Source organism: Ambystoma mexicanum, chromosome 9, assembly GCF_040938575.1.
Source record: "Ambystoma mexicanum isolate Mex_15411 chromosome 9, UKY_AmexF1_1, whole genome shotgun sequence".
NCBI lineage: Eukaryota > Metazoa > Chordata > Amphibia > Caudata > Ambystomatidae > Ambystoma > Ambystoma mexicanum.
In genome coordinates this window covers 291,806,077-291,833,207 of record NC_090931.1, presented here as the reverse complement: position 1 = coordinate 291,833,207, position 27,131 = coordinate 291,806,077, and the positions used below count along the sequence as shown (strand labels likewise).

Here is a 27,131-nt window from a genome sequence, read left to right as displayed (position 1 = left end):
TCGACTCAGCCGAAGAAACTTAATGGGTAGAAGCCTTAGCTCTTTTTAATTTCCCCTTACGCTCCGTCAAGGCTTTCGGCGTCATGGACATACAGTCCTCACACTCCGAACCGTGATGCTCCGATCCCAGGCACCACAAACAGATCCTGTGAGGGTCCATTAAAGACATTTTCTTTCCACAGTCGTGACAATTTTTAAACCCGGACTGTGGAGTCGATGGTTCGGATGAAGATGCCATCGTCATAAATAAGATTTTCGAAGAAATATTTTTATGAAGAATGGAACCGAGCATCACGTTTCCGGAAAAAACTGAACTGAGCAACGGACGTTGCGCGAGACTATTTGTACTCATGATGACATCGGCGCCGATACAGAGGCTGTCGAGGGACACCGACTTGAGGAATGTCGACGTGCAGCACCCTCTACTGGAAAAAATTGCAGAGGCCAGCAAGCTAGAATGGATATCAAAAATAAGGAATACGTTGGAGGACACAATCCCTTCGAAAGAGTGTTTATTTCGAGAGAGTTTAATTTTCAGATTAACACCATTCACCATCACCTTCTCCTGGAAAAACAAATCAAAGTTTCTGCTACCTGTCGCATACACTCATCTCGTTATAAAGCCCATGTTGTTTCCATATAGAGCATAATCCTCCATATGCCCTGCAGTGTCCTTATAAAAAAAGCCCTGCAGTGAGCTGGGTGTCCAAAGTGTTATTGGTGTAGTTCAGAATGCTTTCTATATACGCTCTATAGGCATACATATTGTCACTCTTTGTAATCATGCGCTCACCTAGTGGGATGTCCACCTGGTTGAAAATAGTGACCGCCGGATAGGCAAACGTTGCCACCTTCGTCGCCGCTCCGATAGCCGTCCCATCCTCTTTTGTTATTCTGCAGGTTAGGTAGAGTAAGGTGTCATTCAAATCCAGGTACATCTCGGTTGAGTCCGATATGTAAAACTCGATGGGGGCTAATGGTGATAGTGCCGCTAGGGGCGCAACTTCCATGAAAAAACTGTTTTCGATGCTCGTCTGTGTCAGGGGCACGACTAACAGACCTAGTTCCGATTTCACACATTCCCCCGAGGCACAGTGGATAAAGGCCATCTTTTAGAAAATATTGATGCCAGGTTTGTTTTTATTTCGCTTGACCCGTCTGTTCTTTGACATGCGTTTTCTCTTCTGAGCGGCTTTAGTAGTAGTTCTTTGTTTATGAGGCTTTGGAGGCCCCCGTCTGCGCATAGCTCGCCTTTTTCTTTTTGCAGGGCTTTTACCCACGTAAACCAGACCAGAGCCCTCTTGTGCTGGTTGATTGAAGCGATTTGCGATGGAGGTTGTGCAGTAGACACCATACCCTTAGCAATGTTTGTAGCAGCTGTTTTCATATGCGGCTTGGCTAATTGAAACCCTTTGCGCAGGAAGGGCATGGCTCTCCGAAAAAGACTTCTGAAAATACTGGCTAGACCCTCACCATACATCACAGGAGCACCTTGATAGTAGGGTTGATTTCCATAACCGGCCTGTCTGCGGTAATCCCTATAAGCATGCGGCTCCCCGTAATTCTTCATGATCACCATGTTCTAATTGTCTCTCTCGCGTCTAGGGCACACGTGTAGTTTCACCAGGACCTTTCCGTATTTAAATGAGACCAGATCACCCTGATCGTCCCTTATCTGGATGTTGATGGTGTCAAAATGACACTTAGAAACAGGATTATAATCAGGCTTCATGTATTGTATATTAACAATGCTGTTCTTTTCACCTTTGACTTGTGCAGTCTGCATCAGGGGTGCGTATGAGTCACCAACCCTTTGGTATTCTACCATATCGCTCTAGATCATGAGGCTGTAAAATCCACCATCAATATCTGCATGTGTTTTGTCTGTATTTTTAGTATTTTTTATATGCTGAACGTTCCCCAACACCATTGAAAGTTTCCCGCTACATATAAACTCCACGGTAAGATCAGGTGATCTTACAAACACTTTCTGGCGTGAATTATTTAGAAACAGATGCATATCTGCATACCGCTCGAGACTTGCGATCGATTTGTTGATAGTATCTAGCAGCGCCTGTATTGTGGGGTAGAAGCCGCGAGGAAACCCCACGTTTATCAATTCAGCAGGCTCTCCATGTCTGATTGTATACCAGGAATCTCTTTTGTCCAGGGTGTCCCACGTATGGGGGTACTGAATCTCCATCAACCCCACTTCCCACTGACCTTGTAAATTAACGGGTTTAGCCAGCTTAACAGAATAAACCGATATTTTGTTTTTGGGGAATATATCTAAAGAGGCGTTACTGGGAAAGGTGATATAAAAACCAGTGTTTTCCATCATCTTCTTCTCAGGGAGCGTCTCTGTTTTTTAGATCCTCTAGAGATGCCGCATTGACCCAACTGTTGAATTTCTCAGGCCATCACTGCCATTTTACCAGATGCTGTTTCTTAGACCCCTTAACTTTACTCTGAATAATTTTCTCAACCCTATAAAGACGCTGGGGATCGTCGACCACCTCCTTTTATAACTCCTCTGTGTAGAAATTACCACTTACAACCTCACCAGCATAATCACTCAACTGATACATGTATACCCCCTCTTTCACGGCTGCTTTTGCCACTATGAAAATTTTGTCGGTAAAGGACTGTTGGAAGCCTTTTGTAAAGACACCTTTTAACTTGGATACTCGGACGTGGACCCCTATGCGGAAGGCTGTTTTCTTGATCTTCTCTGAAATCCGTCTAGCATACAGGTTTCACCACGCTGATAGAGTTTTCAGAGGTTACAGAACTGGGAGGCATTTTAATATACCGGTGGTAGCTGTCATTATACACATCGATAAAAGTCTAATATATTCACATAGTGTTGCGTATTATAGGCTGTGAAATATCTCCATAGTTTAGATTTCAGGGTTCTATTAAAACGTTCAACAACCGCCGCTTTAACTTCCGTGTGTGTTATAAAATGATGCATGCCGTGTTGATCTAGAAGGTTTTGGAGGGGCCTATTCAGAAATTCCTTAACGGCATCAGTTTGTAGTTTTACAGTTATGCGGTCCTTGCTGAAGATATGCTTGAAGGCCGCAGCCACTCTTGCACCAGTCTTATCCCTCAAGGCCTCTGCAAACATGTATTTTGATAAAACATCTATCACCGTCAGAATGTACCGTGCACCATCAGTATGCTTTTCAAGGTTGGAAACATCCACCAGGTCAGCCTGCCACTGCGTGTCTTCAGCTGCGACAATGGTCATTCTTCTTTTAAAACATTTTCTTATATTTTTATGGAGGGTATACGTCTCCTGGCCGGATAGCCATGTCTTAACAGCTCCGCGTGTGATAGGGTGTTTATGACGGTGTAATTTTCGATAAAGCGCATCAACACCTCCATAACTCCCAACACCACATTTATCAGAATAGCTTTTATGCAATCTTAAACGCGGGTGGTTAGCAATTGAAGCACTACAAAAAATAACCAGACACATGGTTCGTGTATGATGTTTTATTTGTTCTTTCTTTATACCGGTTGGTATACATGTGCGGGGTACCGAATCGCTACCACCCCTGATATTTTATTGGATGCATCATATAACAAGCTATACACATCAATGTGGTTATACACATCAATGTGGTTACCCCGCCCGTAACTCTGTAGACACCAGATACTCGTAGCATTTAACAGTTCAGATAGTTCAGAGGCTTGTAAAATACGGCCTTTAAGGCATAGAATTCTTGCATACATTTCAGTCACGTGGTGTTTCAACACTGTTCTAGGACCCAGGTATAAAGAACCCAAGTTGTATCGGAATACAGAACCGTATTCATCACACACCGGCATCTTGATGATGTTACAGCTGTCACTTATACAGATTACACTTTCACAAATCCGCACATATCGAAGTATCAGTACATCAAAACGCCAGAACAGGTGTGGGCTTGTTTACAGCTATTCTTGCCTTCAGCATTGCGCATAAAAGTTTTTCGCCACACATACGTCCAGGTGTCAGGTAGCGCTCCACACGTCCGGCTTGTCCTCTAGAAACGTTACCCTAAAAACAACGGTACACATATGGAGCAGGATTATTGTATTTTCATCTTTTTAAAAAAACAACTTTCGTGGTACCGGACACCTCTGTGGGTTACTCCTGAGACTGTACAGGTGAGAAAAGTCTCTCTGCATTAAATGGGTTATATGGTTTCTAAAAATCACAGTTCCTGCCAGGCGTAAAGATTTAATTTTTTTCTCAGGTTTGCGACACGTTTGAATTTCCATGATTGTTTTTGTTAGCAGACCCCCCACACTCGCATGTACACGCATACCCATGGTTTTATAAACACTTATAAGCATCTGATAAACGTTATATGACAAACTGGCATATCGCCCGTATTGCTACAGACTGATAATTCGCGAGTAAACAATCATGCGCATCCTGCTGAGGGTATCCGTATTTATGCCCTTCACACCAATGGTAATAGTCACGCTTCAAACAAGTTTTCACAACCGACGCCGCAAAAGCTTTAACCGTTACAGTCTCCAAAAGGGTTATTTTCATCATCTTCCTCATCAGAACTTTCAAAACATTTCAAAGTATCGCATTTCTTACACGTATCGCCGTCTGGGAATGCTGAACTTTCGATCCTTTTTGAACAGCACATGCAATAATAATTGACTATGTTAAACAAGCTGTTCAGGCCCACAGCGCTGTTACGCTTATCTGGCGCTTTCTGCAATTCAAAAAAGAAAGAAGTTTAGCTTTTGAGCATGTGTTTTCACCAGTTTTTCACACCCATACACGCCGTCATACTTCATTACTTACCATAGTACACGTTTCAGAACCAGCATCTTCCAGTATAGAGGAGCTAGTGATGTCCATAAACAACTTGTCTTCATCGGAGGCTGTGTCTAACGTCGGGGTCATTGCGGCCTCTGGGAACAGTTGCTCTAAAACATTCAGATCCTCATACGGGGCCTCCTTAAGAGCCTTAACAGCCTCATCCATATCCACGTAGTCTGCATCGGTGTAGGAGTCATCTACACCGGAGTCGATGACCCCCGGCGGTTTCCCACTACCAAGATTCAACATATCAAAACGCTCACACATTGTATCCATAGCCGCTGTCTCATCAGGGTCCCCATCGACGGATAGCGCCGGTGCCGGCGGACTTTCAGGGCTGTAGTATTTTTTAAGGATTTTCAAATCTTCGGCCTCTGTATTGTCCTTCGAGTAGTAGCTGTAGCGCTTCATAAATCCTGGTATTGAGATCTTTTGAGTTTTTTTTCCAGGGCTTCAGGAACGGCTTGTACACCCCCCAATACTCATCTGAATGTATACACCCTACACCCCCTAAAGATGGCAGCCGCTCAAACATCTCCACAACCCCCACCCTTCAAAACCCAACGCCACACTTCCGGTTCTTTGTAGGGGCCCCCACTGGGGCATCCCTGGTTATCACCCACAAAGATCCGGAAGTGTGGTGCTGGGGTTTGAGGGATGGGAGCATCCGGGGAAGCCCCTTTGGGGCCCGTAGGGACTCCAGGCCTTGGGGGGGCCCTTCCTGCTATCCCCCATGATGTCACATCCGGTGGGACACCCCCGCTAAGGAACAAGTGCCTGTTAAACACACCTACATCACTTCCAGGGAAGGATTATGCCCAGGCAGAACTTCCGGGGAAAACCCTAGGGGGCCACGCCGCAGATATGACATCATAGGGACCGGATATCATGCCCTAAAAGGGGCGTGGAAACCTGTCAAGGCTAGTTTGATAAGGAAAGGTATCATCCTATACTACTCGCGCCAAAGTTACTTAAGACTCGTGGTAGAACTTACCTAGAGTTGCTTCGATGTTCCTGTGTTGCTGGTGTGCAGATTTGTGTGTTTGGGGGTTTGCCCATACATGTTCACCCAGGCCTAGAGCCTTCTCCGAAGTCCCTGAACCCTTTCAAAACCAACAAAGAAGTGTACCTATTTGCTATTCTGGAATTCCTGACTTTCTTCAACTCGTGCCTTGCTTGTTTTGCCCTCCAATCGGACTCTGAGACACTCATAACTAGATAGGGATGGACTTTTAAAGACTAAGGCCTCTGTGAAATTAATGCAAGTTTGTACCTGCTCGGTCTTGGTTCATAATTATTCACTAAAACAGTGATTCTGAATTCAATAACCAAAGTGCTTTTTTTACTTACCTTGAATTGCTTCCAATTATTCTACAAGTGTGTGCTGTAAAGTAATTTTACTTACTAGTATTATCCGTCTGTGATTGTTGGTTGAGGAATACGTCTGCTAACCTAAAGAAACTCTTTCCCTTAACTGAATTCTAACTTAAGATTTAGTATTGAAGTGAGTTACAACTGCAAATGTCTTATTGTATATATATTTAAAGTTTCTCTTACCTGAATTGAAAAGTGAATTTACCATTGCCTAGTATGAACTACAAGTGTATAAGTGTCTTGACTGTGTGTGTGCTCAAAATGTCTTTGTACTCTACTACAGCCCATCTCCCTCCTAGACTAAGCCAGGCTACTCAGCCATAGCTACCAAACCTTTTGGATAGTTCAGGCCTATGCTAAGAGTTCGAGCCCTGTACACTAAAAGGAGAGTCTTCTACAGTCCTACCACAGGTGGACTTTAATACAACTCCCTTCCACACACCGTCTGGACCCCCCCCCCCCGGAATCCTCCGAGCAATTCCTATATTTTACACTTTCATGTTTTTGTAATCTACAATGATAAGGTTCACTCTGGTGCTATGTTAAAAAGTGGCTAGGATTGTATTTAATTTATCTGGGTCTACAGAATGCCAACAGTGAATTGAGTCATTCACAGACTGCTACTGCATTCATTGTCTAATTATTAATATTGTTTATACTCTGGGTAATGTTTTTTGACAGTGAATTCCCTCGACTGCCTTTGTTGCACGTGTACTTTTTTACCATTGAGCGATTATTGAACGGTTGTATGTGATATTAACGTTGTGAAAACAATGTTTTTGAAAAGTCGCTAACGAAATAAAGCAAGAGTAAACATCGCTGACAGATAAAAGTAATGTCACACTTAAAACGACGAGTTGGAAAAAAAGATGGGACATCAAATATTGATTTTTTTTTTAGAAGCCAAGTGGTACTGCGAATGATCATACAGGCATAACAAACATTGAATGTGAAAATCGTGTTGAAATGTGTAACTGTGTTTACACAGACGAAATAGGGATCACACCACTTCAGTCTGAGGCAAGACTGCTTTGGCAACTGAGATTTACGGGCTTTGAGGCCTGCCAAAGGAGATCTATACAGTCACGTTTCAGAGGGTACAAACCTATTTTTGTACACAAAAGAACAAGTTACTTTCTTACCTGGTAACGTTCTTTCGATGGGATGTTCCGACAACATATTCCACATCTATGACAGGTAATCACCACTGCTGTGCTGCTCCGAAAAAATGTCGGCGTCTGCGTCCTGCGTCGATGACGTTGATACGCCGTCCTCGAGGGCCTCCGAGGACATACTATGTTATAAGTAGGACGCACGACGCCCGTAGCCTCAGTTGAGGTTTTTTTTCCCAGAACGTGTGGCACCAATCTTCTGCCAGAATAACCACAGAAAGCCTTGCGGAAACTTAAGCTGCAATCGCATAAGAAATTCTGTAGCAGGGCAGCTGGGAGGGAACGATGTGGAATACGTCGTCGGAACATCCCATCGAAAGAACGTTACCAGGTAAAAAAAGTAACTTGTTCCTCGAAGGGATTGGTTACTCTGATGTATTCCACATCTATGACAGTCTCCCAAAGCAGTACCAACGTATGGAGGTGGGAAAAAGAATTTAGAATGTAGCAATTTAGAATGCCCAATTAAATTGCAGAATAAAGGACCGCCTTGCCAAAGGCCAAATCTTGCCCATGGACAGAATCCAGGGAATAATGTTTTACAAAAGTATGGACAGAGGCCCATGTGGCTGCTTCACAAATATTACGAATGGGAACACCCATCTGTAGAGCAGTAGAAGCAGCCACACCCCTGGTAGAATGGGCCCGTAAGCCTACCGGAGGGTCCTTACCCGCCAAGCGGTAACATTCAGAAATTGTCAAGATAATCCATCTAGACAAAGTCTGCTTAGTAACCGCTTGTCCCAAACGCCTTCCAGCATATCCTATAAAGAGCTGATTGTCCACTCTGACCCGGGACATGCAAGAGATGTAGAAACGTAAAGCTCTCCTAGGATCCAACCTATGGAGCCTCTCCTCTTCCTTACCAGGATGCGGAGGAGGATAGAACGTGGGAAGAATAACTTTCTGGCAGAGCTCCCATTAGGAATTTTAGAACTAGGTTCAAATCCCAACCGGGCACCTGGAAAGATGACGGTGGGAACACAGTGAGCCCTTTCAGAAAATGAGAAATCAAAAGGAATCTTAGGTCCTTGTGGGCTAACAAAAGCAAAAAAGACAGAACCAGAGGAATGGCACATGAAAAAGGATCCACATTCTTAACCCTGGACCAGTCGCAGAACTTTCTCCAACGGCAATGGTACAGGGACTTTGTTGCAGACCTTCTGGCCGAAAGCAACACCTCCATCACGTCTTCAGGGAGGTCACAATCCTTATACACCTCAACCTTTCAGAAGCCAAGCATGAAGGTTGAGGGACTTGACCTCTGGATGGACAACCTGACCCCCCCCTCCCTTGAGAGCAGATCGTCTCGATAGGGAAGATGGCGTGGAGGGCAAATGGACATGTCGAGAAGGTACCACGTTCTCCAGGCCCATGCCGGAGCAATGAGGATCATTCGGGAACCGAACCTCCACAGCACTTGCGGAATGACGGGGACTGGAGGAAACACGTACAGCAGTGGGAAGGACCACTCCACTACGAACGCGTCCCCCAAGGCTCCTCTTGGAGGAAATTCCCGCAAGCAGAATCTTTCGCACTTCCTTTTGACACTGGTGGCGAAGAGATCCACTTGAGGGGTCCCCCAAGGGGCGAAGATCTCCAGGAGCTCCCACTAGTGAGAGACCGTGCTCTGCCTGCTCAGAGCGTCCGCCGCCCCACTTTCATCTCCAGCCAGATGAACTGCAGAGATCAAAATTTCCTGCTGGATGGCCCAGAACCAGCGCTGCATCGCCTCTCTGCACAAAGGAAGTGACCGTGCCCCCCCTTTCTGTTGAGTAGTGCATGGCCACTGTGTTGTCCGTCAGAATCAGGACATTCTTCCCTTGCACAGTCGGCAGAAAAGCCTTCAAAGCTAGCCCGATAGCCCTTAGCTCCAACAGATTGATATGGAGTCTGGACTCTAACGGAGACCAACGACCGCTGACTGTCAACTCGTTGGCATGAGCTCCCCATCCTTTGAGAGATGCGTCCGTCACGATCGTCACCTCCGGCCAGGTCAGCCAAAATGCAGCCCCCTTAATCAGATTGCCTTCGACGGCCCACCACAGAAGATCCTGGGCGACTGAGGGTGGCAACTGAACGGGACCAGACATCCTGTCGGAGGACTGCAACCACTGCATTTTGAGAGCCCACTGCAGAGATCTCATCCGCAGCCTGGCCTCTGGCAACAGAAGAATGCAGGATGCCATGAGGCCTAGCATCCTCAAGAACTCGAACGCCGGGAGACCCTGGGCATGTTAAAACTTGTGCACCATCTGCAGAATGTGATGAGCCCTCGCCTGGGGAGGGAAACACTGCCCCAGGGATGTGTCAAGCACTGCTCCGATATACTGGAGCCGCTGGGTTGGCGTCAAGTGGGACTTCTTTAAGTTGAGGGAGAAGCCCAGCCTGTGAAGTGAGTGGCAGGTGACGGACAGATGATCCAGGACTTGCTCAGCAGAGGGCGACCTGATCAACCATCAACCAATCGTCCAGGTAGGGGTAGATGTGAATTCCCCCCTTTCCTGAGATACGCTGCCACCACCACCACCATGAGCTTGGTGAAAGACCTCAGGGCAGAGGTCAATCCAAACAGCAGGACCCGAAACAAAGTGCGAGTGGCCAACCGCGAACCTCAGGTACTTCTTGTGCTTGGGATGAATCAGCACATGAAAGTAAGCGTCCTTGAGGTCGAGAGACAGCAACCAGTCCTGAAGTTGAAGGGCCTGGAGTACTTGAGAGAGAGTAACCATCTTGAACTTGTCCTTCCTGAGGAGCTTGTTCAAACCACGCAAGACCATGATGGGTCTCAATCCCCCGTCTTTTTTCAAAATCAAAAAATAAGGGGAATACCATCCCTTGTTCCTCTCCGCTACAGGCACCAGTTCTATGGTGCCTTTCTCCAGCAGGGATTTGATTTCCTGCGCAAGGAGCAGATCCGGACTCTTCAAAGAGAGATTCCCTGGTGGATTGTCATGAGCCCTCTGCCGGAAAGGAAGACAGTAGCATTGGGCTATGATCTCCAGAACCCACACATCTGAAGTAATGGCACACCATTCTACAAGATGCTGCTCCAGCTTTCCCCCAACCGGCGAACCATGGGACATGGCCTCATGACCAAGCTGAAGCGGCAGTGCCTGAGGGCAAAGAGGCAACTGCCCGAGCTGCCTTGGCACCTAGAGTACCTTGTTTTCCACATCTGGTACTCCTACGTTGGCCCCTTTGACTTGCATTTCCCCTCGACCTACCAAAGGTAGAGTAGTATCAAAAGGAGCCTCCCCTCCATTGCTGTCCCCTAGGACGAAAAGGCAGAGGTTGGCGAACCGCAGCGCTCAACGACTTTGCTGCAGCTTTGGAGGTCTGCAAACCTCAAGGGTCTCGTCAGCCTTGCTGCCAAAAAGATGGTCACCATCAAAGGGCATGTTGAGAAGCTGGGTTTGTACATCCGGAGCAAACCCTGACTTCCGCAACCACGCAAATCTGCGCATCACGGCTCTCGCCGCCATGGACCAGCTGCCACAGTCTGCCAAGTCCAGACCCGACTGGACGGATTCACACATGGCATCCTTGCCATCCTGTACAAGGGCAAGAAAGCCATCCCGTTCCTCCCCTTCGGGAATATGTTCAGCAGCCAATGAAACACAATTCCACAGAGTGTGAGTGAAACTTGCTAAGGCACACACGGAGTTGGCTGCTTTCGAAGATATACCCCCTGAAGAAAAGACTTTCTTCGCCAAACCGTAAAAACGTTTGTCGTCCCTATCAGGAGGGATGCTAGGGTACGACGCCTGTTTTGCCTGGGCCGTAGCCGCCTGAACCACCAAACTCTCCGGAGTAGGGTGCATGGACAAGTAGCTGGGGTCGCCACTGGCTGGGCGGTACTTTTTCGGCAACGACTTAACCACTGCCGGGAGACTCTCCGGAGCAGTCCAAGCCGCCGCCACCCTTCGTTGCAAGGCCATATGGAATGGCAGTACCGGGTCAGTTGGTGGACCTTGGTCCAAGATATCTGTCAGGTCATCCTGCAGAAAATCTACTGGTGGCGCAGACCACGCCAAGTACTCCGTCACCCTCGACATCAGCCGCCTGTACGAAGAGTCAGCATACGTACCAGGCTCAGGCCTGCCAAACTCATCCTCCGGGGAGGTATCAAGACCACGCAGGTCTTCAATCTGGCTATGACCAGACAATATTTCTGAAACGCTCACCTGGTATCCACATGGACGCCACCCAGCAGGATTTCTCGCTGGTATGCTTCTCAGCTTTGCCCCGATGTGGTCTGCGGGTAAGGTTCTGCCTGAAAATGCAGGACTGTGTTCAAGACTGACCGACTGGGGTAAGTATCCTCCCTCCACCCCCGTATGATTTCAATCCCATCTGGCGCCCTCTACTCACCTTGTGGTAGAATTAGCCGTGCTCTCCGTCCTGCCTTCTTTGCAGGGGCACGTTGTCTTTCATCAGCGAGTGCGGTCCAGTTACTTCAATGACGCCGGCCCGTTTGATATTGTTCAGGTAGGTCTTATTGCTGTTCTTTAGTTTTGTTGCTATCCTGCATACCTTTCTTTGTTTAAAATGTCTCTTTTTTCTCCCTTAGGTATGCGGAGCTTCAGCGCGGTAAATGATGGCACGTTAAAAGCGCTATGATGCAGTAAGTAAGCGCTATGCGCAGCGCTGCTAAGTCTTGCCTTTGCTAACCTGTGTTTTCCTTCCTTGTAGGTCGCGGTGTTCTTCAGCACGAGTGGAATGTCCGGAGTGGTGCCAGCTGAGAGGCGACCAGCCAGGTAAGCCTTTTGAGCAGTTCGTAATTTGTAAATGTCTCTACTGCTTTCTTTAATGTTGCCTCTATCTTCCTCATTCAGGTCGTTCTGTCCGGGAGGCGTGCAGATTCGAGGAAGTTGTTCTCAGTAGCTGCGAGTGTTTAAAGATGAAGACTGCAGGTAAGATGCTGCTGCTAATGATGTTCCTTTTGTCTCCTTGCAGGTTCTGCTTCTCCGAGGTTCGAGGGAATAGCTGGACACGGTGAGAGTTACGTTACAAGCTTCAAAGTAACGCGAAGCGTGTTGCCTTGCTCAGGTGTGGTTTAAATGGCCCCAACAAAATAGTCCAGGTAAAGTAGTCCCTAGGCTGCCACATCCAAAATACTAGACCGCATAGCTTGGTTCTTAGGAACCATGCTATGTGGATGCCTCCATGTTGGCTGACAATACAATAAAGTAGTTCCCAAGCACATTGTTTTTCATGGTGTATAAGTCTGGCGCCATAGGTGCCAGGACTGGACCTAGGAGGGCTTTTGAAGAGGATGCCAGGCTCTAGAATCCAGAGTCCTGACTCCACCTGGCCAATGGGTTTGCCAGAGGGGGTTTTGGGCGAGGGTTGTGACAATTTCGTCAGGAACCTCATCCGGAACCAAACCTTCCTCAGACCCTTCCTCCACCTCAGAAATATAATCCAGAGGCTGGAATAAATCCCTGGAGGAGGGCACAGAAAAAGGCTCAAAGACAGGTCTCACCGACTTCTTCAGGGCCTTCCTCAGGGTTTCCATCAATGCACGGGGTACCTCCGATAAAGCATCCTCGAAAGGCGTCGACAGAATCGACGTCGAGCGTGGCGTCGATGGCTTCGACACAGGCCTCGAGGGAGTCCCTCGACGGACATGGCGCCAATGGCGTCGACATCTTCTTTGAAGACCTTGCAGGCTCCGAAGGTCTCGAGGGCGTCGAGGACCGGGACCTGGAGCGGGCATGACTAGACCGATCCACCTTGTCCGATCGCGACCTCGAAGGCGCCAGATGATCGCGCCTACTACCTGAGCCCGAAGACGTGCGAGCGGTGGCTCTAGCACGTTCCCTGCCAGCTTCTTTCGAAGGAGCGGATGGAACAGAGCCCTGCGACTGAAAAATCGCCATGCATCCCATTCCGCAGGAGAAGAGTGCTTGTTGGGACAAGCAACCCGCCGACGGGCAGTCCTCAGACGAGGACCAGGAAGGCGACCAGTGACGGCGCTTCCGTGAGGGCCTCGAAGAGGCAGAGGAATGGCGGGAACCACTCTGGGACCGAGACCCCCTGGACTTACGCCAACGATGCGGAGAGTCACCTCTCGAATCGTCGGTCGAAAGCCCAGCGGATTTGGCTTGGAAACCCTACCGACAGAAAGCTTCTTCCGCTCCTGCAAGGCCTTGGATGTTAACGACTGGCAATCGTCACAATCATCCGACGCACCAGAGGCAGGCGTTGTGCGGGTCCGTAAGCAACATCTTGGAACCGCAGTGCCGACACCTCTTGAAACCCAGCCGCGGGGTAGAAGAAGACGAAGACATGGTATCTTCACAAACGAACAAGGTCGAAGAACCAATAGAATAGAACTCGGAAGAACCGAGGCACGCCGAGATCTCTGAAGCAAACAACTTCGCAGAAAAAAAACGGAACTGAGGCTACGGGCGTCGTGTGTCCTACTTATAACATCCGGTGACGTCGGCTCGACAGAGGCCCTCGAGGACAGCGTATCGACGTCATCGACGCAGGAGCCGAAAATTTTCCAAAGCAGCACATCTGTGGTGATTACCGGTCATAGATGTGGAATACCTCGGAGGACCCAATCCCTTCGAATGTTGCATTTGAAGCAAGAGGAATAAAGCTCTGTAGTGCTATGTATCCGCTCAAAGAATTACATGTACAGAATCTGGTTGTCAGTAGGTTTTGTATTATTTCATTGGTAATTTAAGTTATCAGCCGACACGTGTTTCAACCCCTCTGGGTCTTTGTCAACACTTCTTCCAGGCAGACGGTCACCGACATCCTCTTTGTCGTTCCCTCTCTGGGCCTTTGGATTGCCCATGTGGTCTCAGTGCTCCTCCTTTCTCGTCCTCACCCATTAATGGTGGCATACGATGGGAAGTACTCTTGGTATATTTCCCATCCTCTAGGGCCATCATTAATGTCTACCTGAATGGCACTTTCACGGTCCAGGGCTCTCAGCCCAACCACCTCCTCCTTGATAGGCGTCTTTCGTCTCACATCAACTTAGTCCCTTCTCCTGCTACTACTCCTGCCACCACGATGGGTGTACCACATTCCTGTAACCCTGCTCGGAAGACCTTCAAAAGTGGCAACCATCTCCCCATAGCTACTCTCAACTCTCGCTCTGCCGTTAAACTTTCCGCTGACATCTACCACCTCTTTGAAGACCTCCACCTGGACGTCCTCGCTCTCACCGAGACATGGTTCACAGCCAGCTCTGTCACAAGTTTTGACACACTCCTGCCGAAGCGCTACAAGATCCTTTCTAAACCCAGGCCTAACCGGTCGGGGTACGGAGCAGCCCTGATCTTCCCCAAATGGGTCCCTGCTACTAACATACCCACTCAGTCCTACTCCTCCTTTGTATGCCTCATCTGTAGGCTTGGTGTCTCTCCTATCCTCTTGCCACCATCTGCAGGCAACCGGTCCGGTCTCCCTCTTCCTTTAAGAGTGGTCTGACTTCATCTCTTCTCTCCTGGCCTCCACCTCCAAGCTTCCCCTCCTCGGACACTTCAATATTCACCTCGACTCCCCTGATGCAGCCTCTGGATTCTTCCGCATCCTCAGACTCTCTTTCCCCTCTCTATTATTCCCTGCGGTCCGATGAACTCAACCGGACATACCTTGGATGCTCTCATCTCAGCAAGCAACCCCATCTCCAACCCTCTAACTACACCTCACCTGTCCTCTCACCTGGACCTCATGGGTCCCCCGGCTAAGTCCCCGACCGCACTGCCAGTCTCCTTCCCTCTCATTCGACCAATGAAGTGAGTTTCAGATGCCGCTTTTGCTGCCACCTTCATTCCCCCTCCCACCACTGACTCTCAACACGGACACAGCCCTTACTAACCTTCAATTCTCCACCTCCAACACTCTGGACATCCTTGCCCCTGTCATGAGGATCCACATGAAGCCTGCCTCCAAGCGAAACACCTGGTATGACTATGACCTAGCCTCTCTGAAACGCAAGTGCAGATATGTTGAGCGGAAGTGGCAGGCTTTGCGCACTTCCTGAGACAGACTGGCCTGCCGTCTGCACCAAAGACAATACAGACTATCCATTCACTCAAAGAAGACCTATATCCAACCCTGAATTTTTGGGGCCACTAACATGACTGAAGTGTTCAAGATCTGCAAGGAACTTGCCAATCCTACTGCAGTTTCCATTTCTCCTCTGCCTTCCCTAACCCTCTGCCCTCCACTGACCTCTCACATCATTACTAAAATTCAGGGCATCCTATCCTCACTCTAAAGCACTCCCTTCTCCCTCACCCGCTGCTCTCAGGCCTCCCTTGGCCCCTCCTGCCCATTACTCTCCTCTTTCTCTCCCATATAACCTAGTGAGCTCTCTAGACAAGTCCACTCAATTAAAGTCTCATCCAAACAAGTGCTCCCCTTTTCCTCCAGAACTATCAAGGACAACATTGCCTTCATTGCTCCAGCCATGGCTTTCTGCAATCACTCCTTTACCACTGGGTCTTTCCCATGACTCCTCAAGCACTCCCTTGTGCATCTCTCTGCAAAAAGCCTTCTGCCGACCCCTCCTGTCTGGCTAACTACCACGCTATCTCCATTACCCCCTTCCTGCGCAAACTCTTGGAAAAGCTGTCCATCTCCCAGTTTATCCACCGCAATGAATCTGTTGGTTGTCTCCACGACCACCAGTCTGGCTTCAGAGCAACCAGAGGCACAGAAACAGCACCCCTCAACACCTGTGAAGACGTGCTCTCTAATCTCGATTCCAACTCTTCTTCCGTTCTCTTAATTCTTGACCTTTCCACTGCCTTTGATACAGATAATCATGCCACCCTTATAAATCAGCTGTGTGATGCCCTTGACATCACAGACCTGGCTCTGGACTGGTTGACCTTCTCCAACCGACCTTCCCAAGTTCAACTCAACCCTTTTCTCTCCTCCATCACACACTCCACCTGTGGTGGCCCTGCGGGCTCTATCCGCTTGCCGTGGTTCTTCAACATCTACCTTGCCCCTCTGATCTCCACCTTCTCTCCTAACTTTCAGTGTTATGCAGACGACACGCAGCTCTCCTTCAAGCTTCCCTCTTCTTCCCGTCTGCTATTCAGGCATGGTGCACTGTTAAAGATTTCCGCCTTAATGCCAGTAAGGCTGAGCTACTTCTCACTGGGACCCCAGCTCCCTCCTTCCCTCTCTCTGGTCACCCTCCATTGGCCCCCTCTGTTCACCCCTATGTGAGGCAAGAAACCATGGTGTCATCTTCGCCTCCTCTCTCTCCTCACATCACAGACCTTGCAACAAGTTCCACTTTCTGCTGCACCTCCTCATGGGCATTCTCCCTTTCCTCCCCTTACCCAGAAACTCAATGTCTCCAGAGCTCTGGTCATCTCCACGCTAGACTACTGCAACAGGCTCCTCCTCAATCTAATTCCTCCTATCGCCCCTTTCAACTAATCCGGGATAGGACTGCGAGACTTATCCTTGGCCTCAAGCACAGGGACCACATCTCTCCAGACCCAAAATCTCTCCACTGGCTCCCGGTTGCTGCGAGGATCAGGTTCAAGACCCTCTGTATCATCCACAAGGCTTTCTGGGACATGGGATCCCACTACATCCAACTCTCTCTCCCTAAATACCTTCCTGCTAGAGACCTTAGGTCTTCTAGTTCCAAATCTCTGCAGCTCAGACACATTTCCAAGCAGAGTGGAAAGTAGATCTCTCTCTTCCGCAGGGCCCCTCTTATACTTGTGCCGGATCTCCTTAAGTTCCGGAAGCTTCTCAAGACCCTCCTTTTTTGTTCTTCCTTCCCACTCCACTGCTAATGTCCCCCCCCTGCCACATTGTTACTGGCTTACAGGGCACCAAGCCCTCCTCGCCCAGTTTACCCCAGCACTTCTTTCTCACCTGACTTTCACTTGCCCTCCCGGGCTCCATCCCCTGCAAGAGCCTGGCTGGGTCGACACCACCATGAGCCCTTGCAGCCCCTTCCTAGAACTTGCTTGTGGATCTTCACTCCCCTGCACTTCTGCATTCCCCTAGCACTTGTCCACCTGGCCTCCACCCTTAGCATTTGTCTAGCCCAGGGGCCATTTTTACCCCTTCCTCCTCTCCCTCCCAGGGCTCTGCGCTTCCTTTCCTTCCTTAGCAGTGCTTTCTGCTCTGACCGACCCCTCCCCCACTCTCAAGCACTTCCTGTTCTGCACTTACAGGATCCGAATGTCACAAGGCATAGTAGGACCGTTTTGTTTGTAGTCATCTGCCCTCCCCCCCCCACAACTCCTTGCATCTGTCTTGCTGTGCCTTGAAACACCATTTGCTGTATAGGCGCATTATAAACGTCCAATAAATAAAATCAAGACTATATTGATTAGTTTTCAATTGCCACGTTTGGCAGAACCGGACAGCTCATCATCCATCCATGTTGGGTGAGGTTGATGGGTTCAATTGTGTCCGTAGTGTCTTTGAACAGACCGGGGCCCGGTTGGGTAGTGGCTATCTGGCCAGTTAGCCTATGGTGCACTGGGGATCCTTGTGGCTGGTTAGCTCTGGTCAAACTACCCTTTAAGGCAATACACGAGGTGTGGGCAACACACACACACACCCCCCTGTGACCTTGCTGCAGAATTACAATTTCCCCCATACAAAGCACCCTAGAATTATTCCGGTGCCGCGCAAGTTGATTCAGTACCTAGTGCTACCTACAGTGCTATATATGCGCACTCACTGTTATTTTTCTGATTCACCCCATTTCACTTTCCAGAAACAGTTACATTCTTAGCACGTGAGTTCTCTGTAAATCCTAAGGCACAGCTCTGCCGTGTCTTGTCGCTCCACTCGCTGCTGCAAGGCAAGCTCTCGTCTTTCTCTTTCAAAAAGCCACGCGCTCGAGTGGTTCAATTAGGTCAACATTCCTGAATATATCTGCATCCTCCTAAAATCCTTAGGTTTAACTTGAACAACGTTTTCTTATTTCAAAAATATACATTTGCACTTCAGTTTAAACACGTTTGGATAAGTTCTCTGTTGAGAAAAATCTACTTGCATGTGGAATTCTAAACTTCTTTTAAATTACCTTGCAGGTTCTATAATTACTTTTCCATGCCTACACTAAGCTTTCTTCACGTTCTGTACCCTGGGCTGCTTTCGATTAACCCTTAAAGCACAGTCACGTTAGTAAATCAAAAGTCACACCATTTACGGCTGAGACAAGCTCCCACCTCCTGCTTTGGAAAAGGCACACTCTACTGGTTAAACTACTTTGTGCGTCCGGGTATGAAAAACCTTAAACAATATCCACACCCAAATGTTCGATTTTATATGGTCAATGAAACGAGAATCCAGTAATAAATGCATTCGATGTCAAATCTGCCATGCGGTTTTGCCGCTGGTTTTTATCAAAAAGGGTTATAAACTAGCTCTAGAAGTGAGGCTGATCTCTTCCCAGATACGTTACTGTTTTCTATAGTACAGCTGTTCTTTACATGTACGCCTGCCATTCTTATCCCTTCAGGGCTAAGGAAGCCCCCCATGGCAGTTTTACTGTTGGGCAGCTATCTTTGGCTCTAACTTTAGGCTTCAGGTGGATATCCTCTCAGGCCCTTTATTGTGTTGTGCTCTTAACATTACTTAAGTAATAAACAAGGACGATCATGTTAGCCCCAGGGCATTACCATATCCAGCAATGCTTCCGCCAGGATGGGTTTATTGCTTTTAGCATCCCGGCAATGCTTTTCTGGAATGCTAATTCTATTTATTTTTTGAAGTTGTGAAACGACATGGTTGTCATTTCTCAACTAAAAAAAAACCAAAACAAAAAAAAACAATATGGCCACCATGGACATGGGAGAAGGGAACTACACGTGGTTCTTTCTCCCTATCCATGCTGGCTGTTGCCAGGAGGCGGTGAAGTGGCTGGAACACCTAGTGTTCCCGGCAGCGACTACGGACGAGGAAGCTGCATGGAAGTGGGCGGGGAGGGAGGAGACTTAGAAATTGGGCTTTAGCACAAGGTAAAGCCCTGAGGAGTGAAGGGCTGTGGACGTTTGCTGTTGGGCTGTGGCGAGTGCTTTGGATAAAACAGACTCGCTTTTCTTTTTCATTGGACTCTGCTATTCCAAGTCGGAGGTGCATGTGCCTTTAATTCCTCAGCTGTACCTGCCTGGTCAGCTGGTACATAAGGCCGCCTCTGCGGCGCTAAGCCCTGAGGAGTGAAGGGCTGTGGATGTTTGCTGTTGGGCTGTTTGGCGAGTGGCGTCGTGGCAAAACGCTTGTGGGTCTGATTTCCTACAAAACAGGTCTATTGAACTACAACCAACACACATGGCAGCAACAGCATTGATGCCGAAAACACGTGCACAGAAGAAACGCAAATGCATTGGGGATTGCAATGTAAGTACAGTGACTCAATGTGTGCGGCTAAACAAAGTAAGTCAATATTATTTGTGCACATCTACAAGTGATGCCATCTCTGAGTCACCAGCTTTACAATCCCAAGTCCAAATCACTTACTTCACTGGCGCCACTTGCGAATGCTAATGATGAAGTATTCTCTGAAGACAATGCGCCCATCATTGTCCAGCAAGGACCAATGACCAAATCACACTTACGTGACACACACAATGAAGTTGCGCCGTTTAAGGCTTTGCTGGCGTATATGTCGCCCTCGATGTCCTCAAAGGAAACATCTGAACAAAGCAAGCCGACAACTGACCTTCACAATGCACAAAAACACAGTGTCGACAACCTCACTCATGTCAGTGCACAACACATTACCTCTGTGGTTGCTGCCGGCGGGGGTTTCGGGGCTGCTGAGAGGGTGAATCAGCCCGCTTCGCTCCGAGTGTGGGCATGGCGGGCGAGTCGGTTGCTGGATGGCTGTGTTGGACGCGGAGGGCTGGCGTGCAAGACCAGTTGAATCGAGTGTTGCACGATCAATGCCGGCTCGAGTATGCTACATCCATTAGAACCAGCTCACCTAGCGCTCGTACTTGTGCGTTCGCATCACAGTCTGCTGCAGCTGGGTCGTTTGTAAGTGACTCTGAGGGACTGAATGTGTCTAAGCCGATCGATGCAATACTCTGTGGCTGGATTGAGGATCATGAGCGTGCCTTAATCGAGAAAAAATCAGTCTCGTCAGCATGTAATATTGAATGACACAGGCATGCTAGTTGACCCCTCAGTGTTGGCAATAACAAAGCACAAGGCGTGACGCGACTCGTTGATCGTAAACAATGTGCTTCAGAATTTGCTCTCAATGAACAAAGCCTGTAAGAGCAAATTACAAGACAGTGCCGGCAAATGCCAATGGTGGGGCAAAAGTGTTGATGAAGCGCAATAACACTGAGATAACTGACCTCTGAAGACATAGCACCCAGTGTGCCCTATAAACGTGCAAAAATGTCTGAAAAAGGTGAGCTTAAGGACCACTCTCACGATTTATCTTGCTTACCGATTCCTTCTCAGAAAAGGTTGTGCATTAACAAGAAACGTGAGACAACATGCAGTGCTTCAAAAACAAAAAGATTACAATGATCTAGCACTGATGATTCTGATTCAGAGACTGCCAACTCCTCCTTTATAGAGCGACCTTTTCCCAAAATTAGCAGAAACAGAGTCAGTGCTGCCAGGGTGTCTCATTGCTCGAAGACCTTGACATATGGTCCAAACATAAGTACAGCGGCGCCTACAATGGAGCTACTAGCTATGCTTTTATCACTACCCATCTCACTGGCACCGTTTATAAAGCTGTATGAAAACAAACGAGGCGACAAGAGATTTGACAACTGTTGTGGCCTTAATAAATTCTAAATTGGTAAAACTGGAACAAATATGTGGGCAAACCAACACCAAGCAACATGAGGGCTTTAAAAGGCTGGATGATTCATACAAGCTGCTACACAAGCAAAGGAAAAATGACAATTGACAAAAAACTGTTTGCCGAAGTTGCTAAGGAAGCTCTTGCATTATTCAAACAGGAAGGTATAAGGTAACAATTGCAGATCACAGTGGTAAACCTGATGATTGTACACGGCCGATCACAAATGATAATGTCTATGGCATTAACAATACTGACATAAATCCAAAGTCAGCCTGCCTTCACATAATAACGGTGAATAATAAATCGCAGGGTCCTGTAAAATCTACTGCTGCTGAGAAAACACCTACAATTGCCAATTATTGCCTCTTTGACCCTGAACTCTAATAACAGCGAGCCAATCAGCACTTTACCTAAGGTTGCAAGTATGACGCAGAGCACTGACGACCGGCGCCAAGTGTTCGTACCGGTCGTCGAAATTGTAGATGTGTCTTTTCACACTGCCTTTGAGCAAGCGAGAAGTTCAGCAAACTTGGCTCATGGTGATATTCAATCGGAATCGACGTCAAATAAGAATCTACAAGCTGAGGGAATAAGACATTGCGACGGAACACCCATCTTAAACCCAGCTCCAACGTTGTTTCCCTTTTTCAATAAAGAGGCAGATATCTAAAAGCACGGTCCCCTCAAAATAACTGAAAGTCCAACAAAGTAAAAAAACGAAACTTACCAGCAAAGAAAGGTAACAAATTGAATGGAACGCCGAAATTTCTTCGTAACATTAAAGTGGTGCATGTGTTAGCCAAAGAAAGTAACAAACAAACCCCCAAGTACATCAAAAAACCCATTGCCCGAAAGTCCGCCTGTAACAGCAACCAGAAGTGGATCAAGCATTAATGGGAGTGTTGAGCAAGAAATTCGATTGAGTTGTTAAATATGTCAACTTACAACGACCCTGATTACGAGGATTTCGTTGAGTCCACTATTCCAATTGCAGAATTACAAGGCACTAGTGCCGACGCACTTGTGGACATGAAATCTGTAAGAGATCAGGCTGTGGGTAGGCTTGTTGTTATTGGGAAGAAAGCACCAAAACAAAATCCAACAGTCCCATGTCAGGCAGAAACGGAGCTTCCATTTGAAAGACCGATCACCATTAGTGATAAGGTAGTTGAAAGACCGTCTGCGGCATTGCAACCAAGGAGTCCTGCCTTTATGACAATGCATGAAAAACGACACAGGATAAACAGAAGCTGCCATGAACAAACCATGAGGAAGGTGGTTTATGATCAGAACAGAAGGGAACTGTGTGAGATATGGGATCAGGTAATAAAAGAAATTGACGTATCATATCGATCAAAGCAGCATGACAAAATAATGATCGATTAAATGGAAACCACAAACGTGCCCCTTTAAGCATAACGAACTTAAATTAGGGGAGCAGTGCGAGGAACCCTGGTTAAGCTATTGGTCGAGAGGCTAAAGACGTTGACAACCTGATCTTAAATCGTAGCAATAATATCAAATTACTACATCATGTGCCTGGATTACGCGCAATCACCACTGACGACCTAAAGATTGTTGAATTCCCAGACGAACGGCGTAATGATAAAGTTGTGCTCCATGTAACCTCTACCTTAATAGCAACGTCCATTCTTGATGCAAATGTCTTTTTTCTTTGGGTTTCGACGTGTACAAACTGGAAGATGGGCAGTCAAAAATGCCAATAAACGATCAAAAAGAGGCATCTCACCTCGCATCACGCGTATTAACCTCACCAAAGACAATAGCGGCACCTGTCGCATTTGATTCCTACCTGCATGCAAGACCAACCAAGTTAACCAGTAACACTATTAGGGATGACTCTAAAGGTAAAATGGTGTCAACTGAAAAGAAACGGATCTCGTTTGTTGATGATCAATGCCCAGAACAAGTGGGCGTAAACGAGAAAATAAGTATAACCATACAAAGTCATATTCAATCTGGGACACCAATTGTTCACCCTCACACAAGTACCCACATCAAGAAACATCACAGGACTGGCAATGGTTGACTGAAACGTTAAACAGCAATACATATCAATAATGCCAGAAGGAGTCTGCCTCGCAGCCTTGTATATTAGGCTCTTGGAATACGCGAGGCTTCAGTCACCTGTTCAACAAAGAGTGGCTGTGTGGTTTGGCTGTCGTATGTCTACAAGAGACCTGGTTAAGTGTCATCCCTGTAGTACCAAATTTTGATATAGCGTTAAATCCTGCTATAAAACCGGAAAAGGGTCGCCCGATGGCAGGACTCATAACCTTAGTAAGAAGCTCATCAGGCTTTGGCATCATTAATTCAGTAAACCACTCGCCATTCATCCAAGAATCAACAATCGCTATAATGGATACGAAGTCCCAAATTATGGACCAAATGACAATAATAAACTTGTATTGGAACCATGGTAGAGCTGGGAAACACGAGTTCATCAATGCTGTCTCAAGTATTGTAGATCGCTTACTCGAAGGCCAAAAGGGGTCTCATAATAATTTGTGGTGACTTGAACATAGATTATTTCAATCCAAAGACGTTGCAGAAAAAAACCTTAGCCACACAATGGATGGAGGAAATGAGTGTAAGAAATTTACAGATGCTGAACGGATGTACATTAGGAGACATACCGCTGGCCCCCACGTGGAACCGGGCAAACCAGGGTTCCACAATTGACTACATATTTGTATCGGCAGCTCTTCAATTAGTTATATCGTTAAAAGTGGTCCAAAAAGGAAAGCAGTGATCCTGATATGCTGACCATGGAACTAGCAAACACTCCAATAAATGTCAAAACGAAATGGCCACATAATGCTGTAGAAGCAAGCAGGGTGAGGCTAAGACTTGCTGAAGAAGAAGTAGTTCAGCTATTGAACCAATATTGTGACGAAGGAACCACGTTAAAATATGCACATCTACTGGTCAACTTCAAAACAAACAACGGAGGTTCAAAACACATGAACTTGAAATGCACACATTGTTTTGATTTAGACATATTAAAACAAACGAATAATGAATAGTGCAATTCGTCAGGCTCGGGCGGCTTATAAAGAGACATGCGCGTTGAAAACAAGGGCTGCCATACAAAGATATAAAAACTGGATTAAAGCCCATAATGACCTAATGCTACAAAGGGACTCTGAATGAATGCTGGAAAGCCTTCAAAACAAGAACAGCAGAGAATTTTGGAAGATTATCAGTGACACACAAGCTCCCCAGGAGGCTTTATAAGCCTCTATGGTATCTATGGTATCAGAAGCTGCATGTATAGCCCATTTTAAAGAGTTGTACAAAGAGTGCAAGGCCACTCAACACATATGATGCAATTGTGACAAAATGGGCACTAACATTTCCCAAAGATGACATTGTGAGAATAAACATCAAAGCAAAGAACTCAAGAGCTCCTGGCCCGGACGGCTTGACAAACCTTACGATTAAGCAACATCCAGAGCTATGGGCAGATGTTTGCGTGGCTCTCTTTCAGAGAGTAAATATCCAGCGTCAGACGCCACAATCGTGGAAATCTGCCGTGATTGTACTAGTGTTTAAAAAGGGGGACAGAACACAATGAGCATGTTGCTTGGAGGTGGCATTCAGAAAAGGACACTGGGATGACGAGAACTTCACGTACCGCAGACACTGCACATGCTTCTAACCAAAACTGCATGCATTTCTTTGGCTTGTATTGGTTCGAGTATTAATGAACAAAGGAGGTAGGAAAACAATTTGTTTAATAAACTTAAGCATATGTTGTAAGGTGAACGTAGGATTGCTTCCAAGTATATATACTTTGGTTAAAACCGCTACAAAAAGAAGCATTTGATTTGGGCAGCTACCAACAAGGACATTCTATTGAACCACAATACATACTTTAGGTTGATGTCTTTAAAGGAGTCACAATTTGTTATGATCCTACCATGAACTGCTTCAATTGGGACAAGTGTAAGGTTTTAAAAGCTCATTGGCACAGCTGCAACCTCTCTCTTATGGTATTCACCAGAATTCGATTCAATGCTACTTGCAAGTATTTCCCCAGCCACAGCATGCACAGCTTTAATTCATGGTTGGAAATGGTACTTATGCCCTCGGGTTTTCATTTAGAATGTCTACAGGGAGTGTGAGTGTGAAAGCGCTTTTTTTGACACTTTGTAATGAACTGAATGAATGTCTTTTGGCCATCGTCCCCTTAGTTCATACCTCCTTTTCCTTGTCATTCAGCTTTTCCGTGCCTGGGAGCCCAGTGAGATTCAAGGGTGGAGCACTTCGCCTGCCTAACAGGGAGGGCAAAAGTAAAGGATTAACGACTGTGCTCCCAAAGGAGTGAAGTGCAGGTATTTTGACATTTGAATGCATTGCACATTTAAAGAAACATACGCAAAGATATGCTCCCGACAATTGCCTAGAAGAGATTACGTGCATATTTTACATGATGTCAAATTAATACTAATTTTCTGGATACACAAAGACCTCCACTACATAACCTAATTGCGATACAACCCCCTTTCATTTACATCCATGAGTTCATTTATATTTGAATTTACAAAGCAACGAGAACCTTTTTCTTGATAACGTCTTCAACAAATGTAAATGATATTAGAACATTGGAGCGTTGGCAGTTCAATTGCAGATGATACAGTGTTAGAGGGCAACAATGGCAGTACCCGCAGGGGCGGGGGAGTGATCTTGCATTCCGCACCTGCTCTCAGGCACTTTCCCCTCTCCTGCTTCCTTCCACCCGACCAACCACTGCAGCTCCCACACACTAGTTCTGCATACCCTCGCAGACGCACCTGGAGGGTACCGCTGCTACCTTTTACTCTTTACCCGGTTTCCCTAAAGCTGCCCCCGTTATATTGGGCATGCCTGCTCCTATTCACCTCCCCCCTATCCACTGCTCTATGCAGACTGGCCCAGGAAACTCATAGCTATAATCCCCTCCGTTGCCCTGCTGCTACCTGGAAAGCCCTTCGTGTAGGAGCCAGAAAGTGAGTGTATGGTGGATAAGGCTTTGTTGCAGCCTTAGTGGCAGTAGCTCCGACATTTATGGCAGCTTAGGAAGGTATAGTGGCTTTATGGAAGCATTCAACGACAGGGCGAGGACAGTACTATTTCACAGACAGAGATTTCTATGGTTGAACATATGTTTAGAGCATCCAAAACACCACAGATAAATGTAATTTATAAAAATGAGATTAATGCCATCACCACTATAAATGCAGGATTCGCTAGCAGAGATGAAGCGGCTCAATTGTCCCTTTGTGCCTACACAACTGGCAAAATGATGTCCAGAGACCATAAAATAAAAATCGAACAAGACTCAAATTGCAACAATAAAGCGAAGAAATGAGGAAGAGCCACCATTATACAAATACAAAATATTGCAGAAGACTTTCTACAGTTTTACAAAGATTTGTACACTGACAACATTCATCATACCGAATAACAAATGAATTATTTCTCTAGGAGCGCAACCTCCCCCAACCTATGCAAGATTCAAGTCTTCACTACAAAGCCTTCTCACCATTAACAAAATACAAACTTGCACACACAATGCAATGTGGTAATGGCCCTTGGACTAGTCGGAATCCCAGCAGACACTTACAAAACCTTGAGTGATTATCTTCCTCCACATCTTGCAGGCTTATTTCAATATATCCCACCGATACCTAAACGAGGCGAAGAGCCACCCAGGCAGAAAATGACAGACCAAAATTGCTAGAGGGCAAATTATCTGCCAATAGATTCCTTCCAACCTCATAACAATGGACAAAGTCTCCTGCAACTGAAAATTATTTGCTCTCTTTTACTTAAAATTAATGCCGCAAGAGCGTTCAAGAACAGTGCTGTAATACATTTTAATTGCAACACAGGTCCTTATTTTGAGTTGAGAAGAGGAACAAGACTGATATATACAGTTTAATTCTTGCACTATATG

General features: G+C 46.8%; 1 protein-coding gene across 1 annotated transcript in view; it reads right to left on the bottom strand.

Annotated features, from left to right (window-relative positions):
- Nucleotides 1–27,131, bottom strand: part of TADA2A (transcriptional adaptor 2A) — a 426,671-nt gene that overhangs the window by 45,327 nt on the left and 354,213 nt on the right. Inside the window, exon 14 of the mRNA XM_069614669.1 lies at nt 25,394–25,467. Within this exon, the coding sequence (XP_069470770.1) occupies nt 25,394–25,467 (74 nt within the window). The remainder of the gene's footprint in view (nt 1–25,393; nt 25,468–27,131) is intronic.